Source organism: Athalia rosae, chromosome 6 (genome assembly GCF_917208135.1).
Source record: "Athalia rosae chromosome 6, iyAthRosa1.1, whole genome shotgun sequence".
Taxonomy (NCBI): Eukaryota; Metazoa; Arthropoda; class Insecta; order Hymenoptera; family Athaliidae; genus Athalia; species Athalia rosae.
In genome coordinates this window covers 2,062,333-2,076,963 of record NC_064031.1, presented here as the reverse complement: position 1 = coordinate 2,076,963, position 14,631 = coordinate 2,062,333, and the positions used below count along the sequence as shown (strand labels likewise).

The window sequence follows — 14,631 nt, the reverse complement described above, 5'->3', positions numbered from 1 at the left end:
AAGTCGATAAAGAAATTTTATACCGGTAAGCAATATTGTTACCAACAATGGTAAACGTTGTATCACAACGTTTAAAAAATAGAGGAACAATAACGTGCGTCGTTAAAGAATAGCTCTTCTTTATTACCGACCGATATCGAAAAAGTATATATTTTTCAAAAGTTAAAGCCCGCCTTTACTTTGCCGCAACTCTCCTCGCGGAAAGCTGCGCCCTTTTATTTCTGTTGGCATTAACTCGAGCCGCGTGTGCCGCAGCACTTGCTTTGTAAGCGGCTTGTTTGGTGTTGGTTAAATCGGTCTTAGCGACTTGTAATTGCTTCCCCAATTCCTCTACTCGATGTTTAGCCGCCTCGACGAGCTGCTGCTTTTCGGTTAATTCTTGTTGCGCTCCCTGAGCCGCGGCTTCCGCATTCCCCAAATTAGCATTCGCCGTCTGAACCGCCTGCTTCAACGTCTTTAGCTGAAAATAAAAATCGGGAAGGAAAGAAAAACTTCCCTCTTAAAACTGACGAAAAAAATCCCGAGGAAAATTGTTCGAATGAAATATTTGAAAAACTTTCGCATACTTCTTGCTGCACTTCCTGCGCAGCTTTTACCGCCGCGTTTACGTTAGACTGAGTTTGTTCCAAGGAGGAACTTTCTTCTTGAACAACCGCTTCCGCCTCCTTAACCTCCTCCTGCAATTGATCCGCGACCGCTTCTTTGCCAGCCAGTGCTGCTTCAGCGGCTTTTGCAGCCTCAACAGCTTTTTCAGCCAACTGAGCTTTAACTTGATGCGCTGCTTGGGCACCGGCAATGTTTTGCGCGTCCGAAGCAGCTTTGGCTTCCTGAGCAGCTTTTTGGGCGATGTTCGTCGCTTTGTTAGATTTTTTAGAGGTGTTCACCCCGAACTGTAATTACGATTATTATCATTTTGCGAATAATTGGATTTGCGGTATCGGAATTTATTTGAAACGATTAACGCGTACCTCCGCGCGTTTAATTCTTCTGCATCTCCTCGCATCTGAGTTTCCAAAAATGACTGTACCTCAGAAAAATAAAATTCAATATCTTAATCAGATGTGATGCAGAATTCTCTCTGCTTCGGATACTCACGCAAGCATATTAAAATAATCAGCAGTAAATAATTCATGTTAAAAAACATCGGTTTCAAAGTAACATTTCTTTCCCTTCATTATAACACGTCACGAGCTCATTGAAAATGACATTTTATTCAATCCTCATTTATTTCAACAGGCAAAAATTAAAAATCCGTATATCCCATTCGTGTATCTGGTCCTCACTTCACTCCCTACAGAATCGAAGGATTCCAGATCACTAAATTTCCATCTCACATTCCTCTCTTCCGAAATTTTTTTGGTCGATACAATTTTCTACGTACTCTGAACGCCCGCCAATTGGCCATTCGTCTTTTATTCCTATTCGCGTTAACCTTTGCTTCGTGGGCAGCCGATGTAGCTTTAGCGGCGGCTTGTTTTGTGTTAGAGAGATCAAGTTTCGCCGATTGCAATTGCTTGGAAAGTTCGTCGACTCTTCTTTTGGCGGCCTCCAGAAGCTGTTGCTTTTCGTTCAAGGCTTGTTGGGCGCCTTGCGCCGCGGATTCGGCATTGCCGAGATTAGCGTTCGCAGTTTTAACGGCCGAAGTCAGAGTCTTAAGCTGAGTAAAATAGAACAATCAACGTTTCAAGCGAACTCAAAAACTTCCCAACGATCGAACAACGAACTGATCGAATCGTAAACCTGAATTTTCGACTGTTGAGCCGCGTCGGCGGCCGAGTTTACGTTTGTCTGCGCCCGCTGAAGGGACCCGCTTTCCTCCTGAACAACCGAATCCGCCTCCTTGACTTCCTCCTTGAGTTGATCGACTACGGCTTCTTTTCCAGAAAGCGCAGCTTCCGCAGCTTTGGCTGCCTGAACAGCTTTCTCGGCTAATTGTGCTTTCACCTATTTTTATCGTTCTCTCTCAAATCAATTGATCATCAGCACCGCTACCAATTGGTTCTGTACCTACTTGATGAGCGGCCTGTTGCCCCGCGATATTTTGAGCTTCCGAAGCGGCTTTGGCTTCTTGGGCAGCTTTTTGCGCGATATTCGAAGCTTTTTCGCCTTGATTTTTGTGACCGTGACACGGGGGAGCCGAAGGTTTCGGCGCTGAATCCTGCGGGGCCTGAAAACGGCTCGAAAATAATCTGGCGTTTCGTAGGGAAAAATAAATTGAAAGGAAAAATTCCTGTACCGCTCTGTGCATTGGCGACTTACGGAATCGTTGTTCGGCGACCTATGCAAACGTCTGCAATCGAATTGCGCGAGTCCCAGAACTGCTGAAATATTTATTAAATTTTCTGATACAGATGAGATGAAAAAAGGAAAAACCGACGGATAGTTTTTAGTAAAAGTTTAACGAACCTATGTAGAAATATAAAACGAAAACTCTTTTCATTTTGTTCTTAAAATCTCCAAAGATTATTTATTCATGATTCTATTTGTTTGTCACTATACCTGAATAGGTTATAACCGATAAACACGTTCAAATTGTCGATCAATAAATTCACCCATTCAAATGGTAAATTTGATGATGGGAAACAAAATGACAACCGTAAAAAAGTTCAATTTTTCACCGCGCAAATGAAAGATTTCAGATCGTGCTCAAAATCTAAAAAAAAATTAAAAATAATCAGCAGATGCTTTCTATAACGTAGACGAAATAAAACTATCGCGATCCAGAAGAAGTCGCATTTCCCGGATTGATAAAACGTGTAACGTAAAACGAAAGTGCACGTAACACGAATAATTGTTTTCTCGCGATAGAGATTTTTTTTTTTTTTTTGGTTCTTCAGTCTCTCTAGTTTTAAGTTACGCGAATGGCGAACAAATATATAATGAAGTCGCCTGCATTCTCAATAATCTATAAATACATATTATAATAATTGAGCGATTTTTCTTGCATCGATATCAATGGATCGTAACAAGAGATTTTTAATAATTAAAGAAGAGGTGAAAATATTCTAGAAAAAAAGCGAAGAGAAAAAGAAAATTTCATTCCATCGATCGATTATATATTAATATTTTTAATTCTATTTTTTTATCACAGATTTATTCACCTACAGTAACATAACGTTGGCAAAAATATTCGCATTACAGAATCGCTTTCCTCGAATAATCAATACGGATCGTGATTGATTCGTTACGGTAATTACGTCAATCGATTGTGCGTAATTTGTGTGTAACATAATAAGAAAGGCTCGCGCAAATTTGGTAACAAATTCTTTTTTTCTTTTTTTTCTTTTTCCAAATCTGCAATACAATTTGCCGTTGCATCGGACCGTGGTCAAATTTTGAGAATTGCGATGGAAAGAAAAAAAAATAAATAAATAATTCGATTCACCGGCAAATTATGCCGATTCAACGCCGCGTAAAAAATAAGTTGGACAAACGTTATCGAGCAGTGACCCGTAAAGCAAGCGCGGAATGATGGCGTCGTGAAACCCAAGAGACCTTTGTCGTAGTTGCAATTGGTCTTGAAAGGAAAAAGAAAAAGAAAAAAAAAAAAAACAGGAGAGAACGAATATTAGGGATTGTGAATAATTCACGCTCAGATTATTGAATCGCCTGAAAATCTATATCTGTCCGGAAAGAAAGTGTATGACCCGAAACCATAATCCCGGATAAAAATTATCCTTGCTGCAGATTTAACCCCGGCAGATATGAAATGACGTAATTTATTTATCCGCGATTTGGATGCACCCGATGGGAATAAAAAATTCGATCGACAATCGTTAGATAATTATTTGACGTAATAAAGAAAAATATAATCTAACGATCTGAAAAGTGCACGTAAGATTTCGAACGATAAGTATATAAGGCATTACTCTAAATTCATATACATACTTGATCACGTTCACTTTTGGAATATATCGTGGGCATACGTAAGTGTGGGTATACGTATATAACGTTGCACATACGCAACGGTAAGTTGCAAACTGTACATGACTGGATACGTGATTTTTTTTACATGATTCTTAGCCAATCAAATCGCTACAAGAAACACTAACAATACCTCATATAGCTGTTTAACGTTCCTTCACTTTTCACTATCCGTATATACATATTTACTCTGCGCTCAAATATAATTTATGTGTCCAACGATATGTTCATAAGCATGGGATATTTTCTAAATACCATTTCAATTAAACTTATTAACAAGGTCGTGCGAATTGAACTTTGAACAAAAAAAAAAAAACGAAGAAATGTTCATTCTTTCATCGATTCAATTTACCCGAATACATAATCTATAGAAAACTATCTCTCGGCCAAAAGTTTGCACAATTTTCACAATCGGATTACCCAATGTTTACCGTAACGTAATAATTATCCACGTTATATATATTTTCATATGAAATTCATAAACGGGCGATAAATATATATAAAATATCATAACGTTGAATTTCTAGCGTTGGAATGTTCGCCATCACGATTATATTACAATTTGGCAGGGTTCTACAATTATAATCATCATTATAATTTTTCAATACGCTCTGTTCCACGATCGAATCGATCTCTATCTGCGAATGAAAGACAGAGAGAGAGAAGAGGAAAGGAAAGAATAAAAAAAAAAAAATCTCATATTCTGCAATGCCATCGATCTGTTAATAATCTGTGAGATATCTGCATTATAATCACACGCAATAACAAAAGAATAAAAATAATAAAGAAATATTACAGAGCCTACAAATCTCACGGTTCGTTAGACAAGTTGGCGGACCACTGTAACACAAACGGTGAAAAAAAAAACAAAGAAAAAGCAAAAAAAAAGGTCAATTTTATCCCAAACTGAACAGCGATAGATTCGCACAACGTAAGATTCATCTCTTCGCAATCAGATGCGGACGTTAGAAAGAATATAAATTTCACAGGAACTGAAGAATACCGCGTCAATTAAACTAGAAAGTATTTAACCGATTCACTAATTGACGATCGTTGATCTCTGCAGCAAAAAATATTATTAGAAATAAATAAATAAATAAATAATTAAATGAAATCGAAAAACGGCGTACCTCTCGGATATCTGTACAGATTTAGCTCGGCAAAAAGTTACCAACCTTTCTTCCGATTCGCAAAGTATTTTTGCATCGATCCAAACGTGATTCGATTTGTGGCGAGAAAAAAAAATTTACACAAAACAAGGAAGATTTAATTAGATTGGAAAAATTATCGGAATCCAACGAGACTACGTGGTCAAAGAATTTATTTGACGAAAAAACCAGTGATGTAATTTTTTTCGTTCATCGAGAATAAGACGCTATGAGTTTCGTAACGGAGAGTTAGATTCTTCGTTCATTGATTATTTTTTTTTCTAAAAACAGGTAATAAATGAAGGAAACAAAAAGAAAAAACCAGAAAAGATCGAACGAGATCTGCAGTACATAAGTTGCGGATTAATCTTATGGTAGCATTAAATGACCTCCCTTCCTACCCCCACCTTTGTTTTTATTTATTTATTCATTTTATTTTTATTTTATTCATTTTGCTTCTACTGGTTAAAAAGGAGGGAACACCCCTCCGCTAAATGGACCAGATAGAACGCTTGACCACGCCAAGAGTATAAGAGGTTCGATTTCCGAGACTACAGGCATCAGTTCACAGCCCCCTTTCGGAGCAAGGACTACATCACTCTTAAATTTCTCATACGACATACGAAATAAATTGTAAGTATGAAAATCTATTCCTACATCGAACCGATTCGCCTTTTAATATCGTCTGCTTACCCTCCCTCCCCCCGAAAAAAAAATCACACGGACTATAATCGTGAGAGATTCGCGTTCTTCGAGTTTTTCGAATTCCAAGTGTTTTCTTTTTTTTTTTTGTCGTCTTTAATTTTTCGAATCGACGAGAAAAGCGGAAGATTTCGCGATCTTGACTCTAAAAATTCGAAGACGATGGTTGAAAAACGAGAAGAGAAAAAGAGAATTAATTAATTAATCAATTAGGAAAGAAAAAAACTCGTTTACGGTAATGAAAGAATTGGTGCAAGTTGTAGACGCATTGCTCTATATGGCTGTAACGCGGTTAATGTAAAATCCGTTTTGCTGATATTGAAATTTCTATCGGACGTTGATTTAGTGCGCTGGGCATCTAGCCGTAACGGTTTTGAAAGTGAATATATGTAGGTATCGAACTAACGATAAGTTCTGCATCGCATTGAAAATGTAAAATGATCGCGTTCGGTTCACGTTTTATATAAATGAAAAAAAAAAAAGTAAAAGAAAAATTACGGAAAATAGTAAATAAACATTGCGTAACCGAATACGTTAATAAAATTTCCCGATTACAGCTAACGAGATTAAAAGAGCGTTTTCGAAGAATGTTGAATGGAATTATTTCAAACAAAGTAGGCATGTGTTGCCGGATAATTTTTCCTCCTCCTTTTTCTATCGATTATATAGAGCGCGACATTCTGCATAGTATAGTGGTGCGCGGTGCATTACTCGCTCGGTTAAAGTGAAAGTCAATGCAACAGGACATAGTGTAGATAGATTTTGACGATTGAGTAATGTAATAATAATCCACGTACTGACTCTCGACTAACGGAAACTACAAAATCCGTGGAATGAAATTTCGTACTTCGTACGATTCCATTTTTTTCACTAGACTTTTAATTCGGCAAATATCTCGTTAACGACGTCCTTTTTTCTCTTACTTATTACGTCGAAAAACCAACGAGAACAACGACGGCACGGTGTTGTTCGTTTCTTTTCGTTGATTCGATCCGATTTGAATCGGTTATACAACAGCGGGCCAACGATTCCGTGACAATTCGATCTACCGTAACGATTAGCTTATTCTCTAAAACAAGAAGCTGGAAAGTTTGTTTTACGAAATAGTTTTCTTCTGGCCCGATATCTTCACGGGCTATTAATCATTGTGTTACACAGTTGTGATACCGAACGCATTGCTATCGCGAGGGATTTCGTACAAAAAAAGAACCGATCCCCTATTACCCGATTTCAATATTTCCCCTCTGCTTTCAGCCGGAATAAAAAATCGTGACCAGGAGAGCCATCGCGATGAAATTCTTCCTGATACTGTTGCTGATAAACGTCGCGTTTTCCGCGCCGAGTATCAAGTCGCACAACCAACAACTTCTCCGCGATCAATTGGAGGCCGAGGGTTACGAATACGATTACGGAAGCGAGCCGTCGCCCTCGTCGCCCTCTCACAGCTACATTCCGGATTCAACGGTGGCCGCTAGTCACGGTCACGGGGGTCACGGGGGTCACGGGGGTCACGGTCACGTCGGTTTCAGCGTCGGCGGAGGATTGGTCAGCATCGCACAGGGCGCCGCCGATCAGGCCCACCAATCCATCGCGAATCAGCACAGCGCGGCGGGTCAGGCGGCGTACGTCGCTAAAAATCAGCTAGCACAAGCAGCCGCGCAATCCGCGGCGACCGCGGCGGCGGCGCTCGCCGGCAAGCAGATAATCCTGCTCGGTCTGGAGCAGCAATCGAGGGACGCTCACGTTGCCGTGGACGGCGAAAAAATGCAGCTTCAGCAGGCGCAGCGCGCTGCAACGGCTACGCAAAACGCCGCCCAGCAGGCGATGCATCAGGTGCAGGTGATGACCGCGGCGCTGAACGCCGCACAAGCAACCGCTGATCACGCGGCACAAGCCGCTGCGGAAGCCGCCGCGGAACTCGCGTCGCAGACGGCGATGGTGGGGCAGGCGAAGGCTCGCGCCGAAACTATCGACGAACAATTGAGCGCCTCGAGGACGGATTTCGAAGCCACACAAGCTGCGGCTAACAAGGCCGCTGCCGCTGCACAATCGGCGCAAAATAACGCCGCGGCTGCCGCCGCCCATGCCGCGAGTGCCGCGAGTGCCGCCGCCGCGGGTCACCACACCTCCAGTCTTCACCAGTCTTCGGTTTTGCCCGATAATTTTGAATACAAGGGATACCATTACTGAATAAAATGAAAAGCCACGATGTTCGCACAATTTTTACGTTTATCTTATAAACCGTAATAAATTGTTCAACGCTGCATTTTTATACCACTAACAGAAATCATGAAATTTTGAGAACGTATAATAAACTAGACAAGGCATACATTGTACGTATATAAACTCTGTATGCTCTGTAAATCGATGTCATTGATTAATCACTCATAATTATTGTTATATCATTGTACGACGAGTGCGTAATAAACATTAAAAATCGTTGCCATGTGAAAATTTAGATGTCGTTCATTCGTCCTTCTATGTTCATTTTCCCCTACAGTCAGCTCGCTGCATCCGCTTTGTAATTAACAATTACGCCATGAGCCGCACAATGCGTGGGTCACCGCGACGCGTCTGAATTTCGATTTCTAATTGGTACCCAATTTCCCGTTTATCGATCTCTGGATATCGTTAGTTACGTTGGATTTTCTTTTTCTTCCCACATTAAATTTTCTCGAAGAGAACCGAAAGAATGAAAAGGAACTAAAAGAAGAAGGGAAGAAAAAATGATTGTTTCTTTAAACAACCCAAAGAATTCGCATAATTTTCACCGCGAACATCGCTAGAGTTCGGTTTTAATAATCCGTAAGACAGACGTTTACAGAAGATCGGTAAAACAAAAGGATGAGAAGAAAAAAATCCCCAAGACAAACGATGAACGAGAAAACACAAAGGCTAAAATAGTTTTCTGTATACATCGGGTATGAAGTTGTTATAATTTACACGATTGCTGGTTAAAGTATCGGCTGTTCATCATTGGAATAAAGTAGCGAAAAAGATAGAAAAAAAAATCAACCGATTTATAGACAAACTTTGACGTTCGCACGGACCGGTGCAGCAGGCGTGTCGTGGAGCGCTCGCAGGAATGAAATTAAATAAAAAAAAAGGAGATGCGAGTGAAAAAAGAATTAACAAATAGAGGAGGAAAACGTATAGGTAACACCGTCCGGTATATTTCAACAACGACGAGTTGGTCCGTTGAATGAAAATACCACCACCAACAAAACAACGAACAGAGTTCCCCTGCTCTAAACCTAGGGCCGTTTTTAATTCAGTACTCTTCGACGCGTAGCAGAGGAGGTAGACGCCGTCGAATCGAATATCCCGCGAATAATAAAACTGGCGGTGGTAAAAAAACAAATTGGAATAGGGAATTATTGAACGAAAAAGAAGAAATTCGGGGCAGAAAAAAAGGAGAACGGAAGCAGAAAAGTTGAAATTTCGGAAATGGTTATCTCCTAGATCGTTCATCTTTTTCGCTTTGTTTCAGTTTTGTTGATTGATTTGTTTTTTTTGTTTTTTCTCTATTCGATTCCGATAGATAAATATCAGTTGGCAGGGTCGCGAGTCGAGTGACGGTACATTCGAGCTGAAATGAATTCCATTCGCAATTCCAAATTTAGCCTGTGAATTGGAACTTGAAGTGTTTCGTCGGCTGAATAATACCGAAGAAAATTAAATCACGGAAACTTAGCGGGTGAACCGGTCTAATTAAATTAATTCATCTAGGAACTGATAGAGAAAACTGTTATTATAATACCTTACAGTCTACTGTATACGTGTATACATGTTTTTACCAACGGTTGTTGGGTAAGTATTCAAATTTTATAGGTGATAAGAAATACTAAAAAAAATAAAAAAAAACAAATTTCCAATTTCACGCGTGGAATTTATATTGGTTTCGTTTCGTTTCGTTTTTTCTTTTTTTCCCCCTTTCTCAATCAGTTTCCGTACCGCATATCGAAACACTCGCGACGTGTCGCGAAGAGGCAGGAGGCCTAGTGTTGACTGTTACGGAATTTCACTTTTTCTAAGTTCACGTGGATTTTATTTTAAAAATCTATCTTGTTTAAAAATAAGTGTGAAATTCTTATTTTTGTTCTCATGGCTCGTATACACTCGTCGCATAAAAATTGATTCACTTAAGTATTTCTGATCGTCAAACCCGAATAACGCGACATTCTGTTATAAGATCAGCAGAATTGCCAAGAGAAATGATGAGCCTAGTAAAATTCTGGCTCTCCACCAAAACCGTCAAACTTTGATTTGATTTACTTTATATTCGAAAACGTTCAATAAGTGGGGAAAAAAGGAACTCGAAGAATCGTTCATCTCATATCGCTTAAAATATTCGTGACCAAACAAATTTTACGGCCTCTCTTAGATTTTTTCCTATCGCAGTTCAAACAATCCGAAAAGAAAAAACGCCAAATTCTCACTCACGGTAATTACCTACGTCCCTCGTAAATTCAATATCGCGTACGGTTATTTGCGAAGGTTTGCCATACGGTGTTTTATAAATAGAAAAATTTTGACGTCATGTGATAGTCGAAAATCGGTACGCGAGAAGAAAAGGAATTGGAATTCTTTTGTTAAATCTACAGATAATTCTGATCGTCGGCACATCCGGGCCGAACGCGTAATTTTCGTCATGAGTCTGCGATGGATACAAGAAAATCAAGAGGCTCCTATATGCGACGAAGAATCAAGTGACATCGATGACAGTAGCGGTTCGGATTCGGAAAAAGATCAAGTAGATCTTCGCGTGATCGGCCTCGGCGATAAAGAAGAAGACGACGACGAAGAAGAAAATGAAGAAGAAGAAGAAGGTCAAGATGCGGAAGGCGAAAATCGAGGGATTAGAAAAAAACGCGAAACATTTCGCCATCCCACTACCACGGTGTCCCTGAAAAATATAAGGTAATGTACCTCCGCTCCGCAAGATCCAGTCTTGTATAATGTACGTTCAGGATTAATTGAAGCCTGGGAAAATTCTTATAATCCAATAAATGGTAACGGCGAAATATAGGCGTATATACGAGTCGACTGAACTATACTGGTACGTGATATAAAACGAGGGAAAGAAATCGAATTAAAATGAAGGAAAAAAAAAAAAAAAAAAAAAACGTAACGCGGGAAAAAGAAAAATTCGCGACAGGAATCTCTTTATAGTTTCAAATTAACACCATACAGGGAACGTGCTCGATCGTTTAAATTTAAATTGTACGACCGACCCTCGCCACATCACGTATACGTACACATAAAGCGTTATTAGGTCAACGTTGTTAATAGTCTGTAGCTTAATTTCGTACGTGTGCTCCATAAATTTCAAGTAATAATTTAACACAGATATATTTCATATCCTAATTATTTCTGATACACGTTCGGATTCCAAGTGAAAATAGAAAGACCCGCAGACGCGTCGCAGACGAGCGAATAATATTTTTGTTTAAAGGGAAAAATGAAAAATGGAGCACATTTGGGTACGTCTAAAACAGCTCTGTACGTGAACACTTACATGGGAGGTCTGGCAGCTTTTATGGATAAGTTTAATTTTAGTCATGACCTACCGCCTTCTCGCGGATCTCGCTTATGCCGGAAAAAGAGAAAAAAAAAGTATGGAGAGAATCGATGGAAAAAGAAACCATGTACACGTACCTTTTTAGGTCCAAAAAAAAAGTCTGGACCCAAACGCATACCTATAGATCCCGTTGTCGCAATCTATACCAATTTAGAAACCATAACGTCTCTTGAGAATCTAATATCGGTTCGAGCACGTCTGAAAATAGTATACGGCTGCGGATATACATGATGATTCGGAGTGACGAGTCGTCGTGATAATAATTAGAAATTCTCACCCCTTCTTTCGTCAATTAGCCTTGTACGTGTCATTCGGGCGTTATTTTCGATCACCGTTGCAACGATCAATCAGAATTCAAACCTGCGGAGAAACTAACAATGCACAACAGATGAATATACGTGCTACTATTCGACGTATATACGTAGTGATAGATATACATGGGTATATGTATATATATATTTTATTCAGAATGTGCAGTGACCTGGAAATCGAACCACCAAACTCGATTAAACGAGTATATTTCTGAAATAGGAAGTCGTCGTCGAATGAGTTCCCCCGGTAAATTTTCCCTTTTCCATAATGCTCATTAGTGAGTTTAGTTGCTGTTTTTTTTTTTCTTCTTTTCTTTTTTTTTCCTATCTTCACGTAACCAGATCTGTTGTACATAATCCGTTACGTTAACAATACAACGATTACGAACCAATGATTGATATTTTGCAATTGTCGTATGCAGAAAGAATGCCCTGCGCCAAGGTTACGATCCAAATATTCAGATGGGTAATCCAACGTACGGTCCGGTGATGCAGATTCATTCCATGACGGGTTATCGCCTGGCAATTTTACCCTCTGGAAAAGTTCGCGGATTCGACAGCGACAGTAATAAATATGGTATGACAATAGACAAAGAAATGATTAATGTACCTCGGGGAAGATAATTAGCATGCATAATTTCCAGCTCTTCTAAAAGTGACTTCGGTCGCTATCGCAGTCGTACAAATTCAGGGTATCGAAACCGGGCTCTACTTGGCGTTCGATGAGAGAGGTCGTTTGTACGGAGAGGTAAATTTGTACACTTGGAGAAAAAAAAAAAAAAAAAAAAACTGTACCTAAAATCAAGATCAATCAACATTAGTAACGTGAAGAAAGGCATCGCAATGACGATAATTGATAATTAATCTTTCAAATTTTTCAGAAAAATAAAGAAAACGACAACACAACGTGGCAGCATTTATCGATTGGTTCTTACGACTCTTATCTGTCGAAAAAATACATGGACCGAGAATGGTACGTCGGTATAAAATCGAACGGACGTCCAAAAAACGGTCAAAAGACAGCGATCAATCAAAAAGCGACTAAATTTCTACCGATACGATGATATACAGTATTAAAGTAATCAACTAACTAACGTATAACGCTTCCTCGACACGAGAAGTTTTATTAATTTTCTTTCCTTTTCTTTTTTTTTTTTTTATACCTAGTTGTAGCTAACGATTAGCCTCTCGATAAAGCAAAATTCAATTAAATCTGATGTAATAACGAACAATAAACGTACGAATGTTAAATTATTTCGTCGTACTTTTACTGGTCCTTCGAGAAATTTGATCACCCGAGTTTCTAGCACTTCGTCATCGAATCGAAAGACGCGACAACGTGTTACGAGGGATGAGGGAATCCGACGAGATCAATGAGTGAGTATAATTAGTACGAGAAAATAGAAAAGAAAAATAATCAATAAATATCGAGATAATTACTATTCTAAGTAATAATACAATTACATGTAATGAATAATTCTAATTAATAATCTATTACAAAAGCCAATGATATGCTACACGTTAATATTATATAATATATTACAACACATTCGTGGTATAAAATAAAAAATAATAATAGAATGTATTGTATTTTTCTTTTTCTTTTTTGAAATCTTAACGAATCTACAGTAATATATAATTTGGTCGTTATAAGCAGATGTTGACAAACAATTTACATACAGATGGATAAGAATGATCCGTCGATGTATAGGTGTACGCTGACATGTATGCTAAATCGTTATTACTTATATTATTTATAATAATTTATACCACGAACAATATTCTATAACGGAATGTTAAAATAATTATAAATCTTTTACATCCTGACTGCGGCATGCTGTTTTGTCATTTTTAATAAAGCCATGCGCGTTTATATTAGATAATCCCATATTTAATCATCAATCCTAATTAATAAAAAAATAATGACAATGACGTAATGTTAATTATGTCGTATGAAATTTCACTATACATACGTGTATACCACAGATTGACTCCAGAATTTTCACGATATTGAAAACACAAATGATAACCGAAATGATAAACTGTATGAAACGAAAAAAGATTCCTGTTAAAAATTGACTGAAAAATCTTCATCTGTCGCAGATGAAGAGATTTTTTTTTTCTCTTTATCCAAAAGCTTCGTGTACACGCCGAGACGTAATTGCTATTCTTTCTTTCTCTTATATTTCTCATATTATAATTCCATTCGTTTTTTCAATATTATATTACATACATATACGAGTAGTATAGACGTTGCATGTATTCTTTGTTTCATCTTTTCTTCGTTATATTTAAAACTAAATAACAGAGAAATTTATTCCTTTCTTCTTCTTTTCTCTCCCCAGAGCTTTTACAATCAATTATTCGAATGAGACAAACTAACGAGGCATGAACGATTAGATATTTTTCCAACTTTACGATCGAAATTATTATAATTCACAACAAAAAACACTCGATAAAATTTACGTAGCGTTTCACAATTTTCGTTTTATAACATTATTTTCATTCATAATTTTTCTACAAATAATCTCAAGAAAATATGGGATTGTAATGTTCGTTAATTTTTCGTAAAAGGGTACGAGCTAAACGCGTAATATTGTCCTGTTATACCTAAATAACCAGTAGATTCTGACGATTATATTTCTTCATATATTATATGTATGTAAATATACTTATCGTATATCCAGAGATATATTAAATCTAGTATATATAATATATTTGTAGTCGCGGAGTTTCATCTAATCTTTTTTTTTCCTTTACTCTTCTTCGCAATCATTACGAGGCAATTATTTTTTAAGCTATTTAATAATGATAACTGCGTTGTTCAGAATCTAAATTTATACTGTTCACAAATCTTACGTGTAAATATTTCAACGTTACGGGATCGGTAATTTTCATCGTATGATCGCTGCGATTAACGTTGTGATATCTATTTTTTTTTTTTTTTCAACGGTACGTGGATATT

General features: G+C 38.1%; 4 protein-coding genes across 5 annotated transcripts; 2 read left to right on the top strand and 2 right to left on the bottom strand.

The window, feature by feature from the left end:
* Positions 1 to 175: 175 nt before the first annotated feature.
* LOC105691730 (E3 ubiquitin-protein ligase BRE1-like) lies at positions 176 to 1,132 on the bottom strand. Its single transcript, XM_048656840.1, has 4 exons — positions 1,096 to 1,132; positions 969 to 1,021; positions 567 to 890; positions 176 to 460 (listed from the first exon to the last, which is right to left on the bottom strand). Exons 1-4 carry the CDS (start codon positions 1,130 to 1,132, stop codon positions 176 to 178), a joined length of 699 nt encoding a protein of 232 aa, XP_048512797.1.
* LOC105691731 (putative methyl-accepting chemotaxis AlkN) lies at positions 754 to 5,423 on the bottom strand. The gene is made up of 4 exons (XM_048657137.1): positions 2,012 to 5,423; positions 1,741 to 1,944; positions 969 to 1,657; positions 754 to 890 (listed from the first exon to the last, which is right to left on the bottom strand). Exons 1-3 carry the CDS (start codon positions 2,246 to 2,248, stop codon positions 1,331 to 1,333), a joined length of 768 nt encoding a protein of 255 aa, XP_048513094.1. The 5' UTR covers positions 2,249 to 5,423; the 3' UTR covers positions 754 to 890; positions 969 to 1,330.
* A 148-nt stretch (positions 5,424 to 5,571) lies between these two features.
* LOC105691732 (antifreeze protein Maxi-like) lies at positions 5,572 to 8,228 on the top strand. Its single transcript, XM_012410420.3, has 2 exons — positions 5,572 to 5,705; positions 7,029 to 8,228. Exon 2 carries the CDS (start codon positions 7,065 to 7,067, stop codon positions 7,962 to 7,964), a length of 900 nt encoding a protein of 299 aa, XP_012265843.2. The 5' UTR covers positions 5,572 to 5,705; positions 7,029 to 7,064; the 3' UTR covers positions 7,965 to 8,228.
* An 810-nt stretch (positions 8,229 to 9,038) lies between these two features.
* LOC105691743 (fibroblast growth factor 1-like) lies at positions 9,039 to 12,948 on the top strand. Of its 2 annotated transcripts, XM_012410434.3 has the most exons (6): positions 9,039 to 9,224; positions 9,316 to 9,584; positions 10,379 to 10,694; positions 12,089 to 12,243; positions 12,311 to 12,414; positions 12,548 to 12,948. In XM_012410434.3, exons 3-6 carry the CDS (start codon positions 10,426 to 10,428, stop codon positions 12,728 to 12,730), a joined length of 711 nt encoding a protein of 236 aa, XP_012265857.2. In that variant the 5' UTR covers positions 9,039 to 9,224; positions 9,316 to 9,584; positions 10,379 to 10,425; the 3' UTR covers positions 12,731 to 12,948. The 2 variants fall into 2 exon arrangements, with proteins under 2 accessions (XP_012265857.2, XP_012265856.2); XM_012410433.3 differs by having other exon boundaries at positions 9,039 to 9,584.
* Positions 12,949 to 14,631: the final 1,683 nt, after the last annotated feature.

Coding starts and splice junctions, on each gene's coding strand:
- LOC105691730 (XM_048656840.1), bottom strand. CDS start 1,132: ATGAATTATTTACTGCTGATTATTTTAATATGCTTGC. Junction 1,022..1,095: donor GATTATTTTAATATGCTTGC/GTGAGTATCCGA, acceptor TCTGAGGTACAG/TCATTTTTGGAAACTCAGAT. Junction 891..968: donor GAAGAATTAAACGCGCGGAG/GTACGCGTTAAT, acceptor TCGTAATTACAG/TTCGGGGTGAACACCTCTAA.
- LOC105691731 (XM_048657137.1), bottom strand. CDS start 2,248: ATGCACAGAGCGGTACAGGAATTTTTCCTTTCAATTTATTTTTCCCTA. Junction 1,945..2,011: donor GGCAACAGGCCGCTCATCAA/GTAGGTACAGAA, acceptor CGATAAAAATAG/GTGAAAGCACAATTAGCCGA. Junction 1,658..1,740: donor CTCAACAGTCGAAAATTCAG/GTTTACGATTCG, acceptor TATTTTACTCAG/CTTAAGACTCTGACTTCGGC.
- LOC105691732 (XM_012410420.3), top strand. CDS start 7,065: ATGAAATTCTTCCTGATACTGTTGCTGATAAACGTCGCGTTTTCCGCG.
- LOC105691743 (XM_012410434.3), top strand. CDS start 10,426: ATGAGTCTGCGATGGATACAAGAAAATCAAGAGGCTCCTATATGCGAC. Junction 10,695..12,088: donor GTGTCCCTGAAAAATATAAG/GTAATGTACCTC, acceptor TGTCGTATGCAG/AAAGAATGCCCTGCGCCAAG. Junction 12,244..12,310: donor CAGCGACAGTAATAAATATG/GTATGACAATAG, acceptor CATAATTTCCAG/CTCTTCTAAAAGTGACTTCG.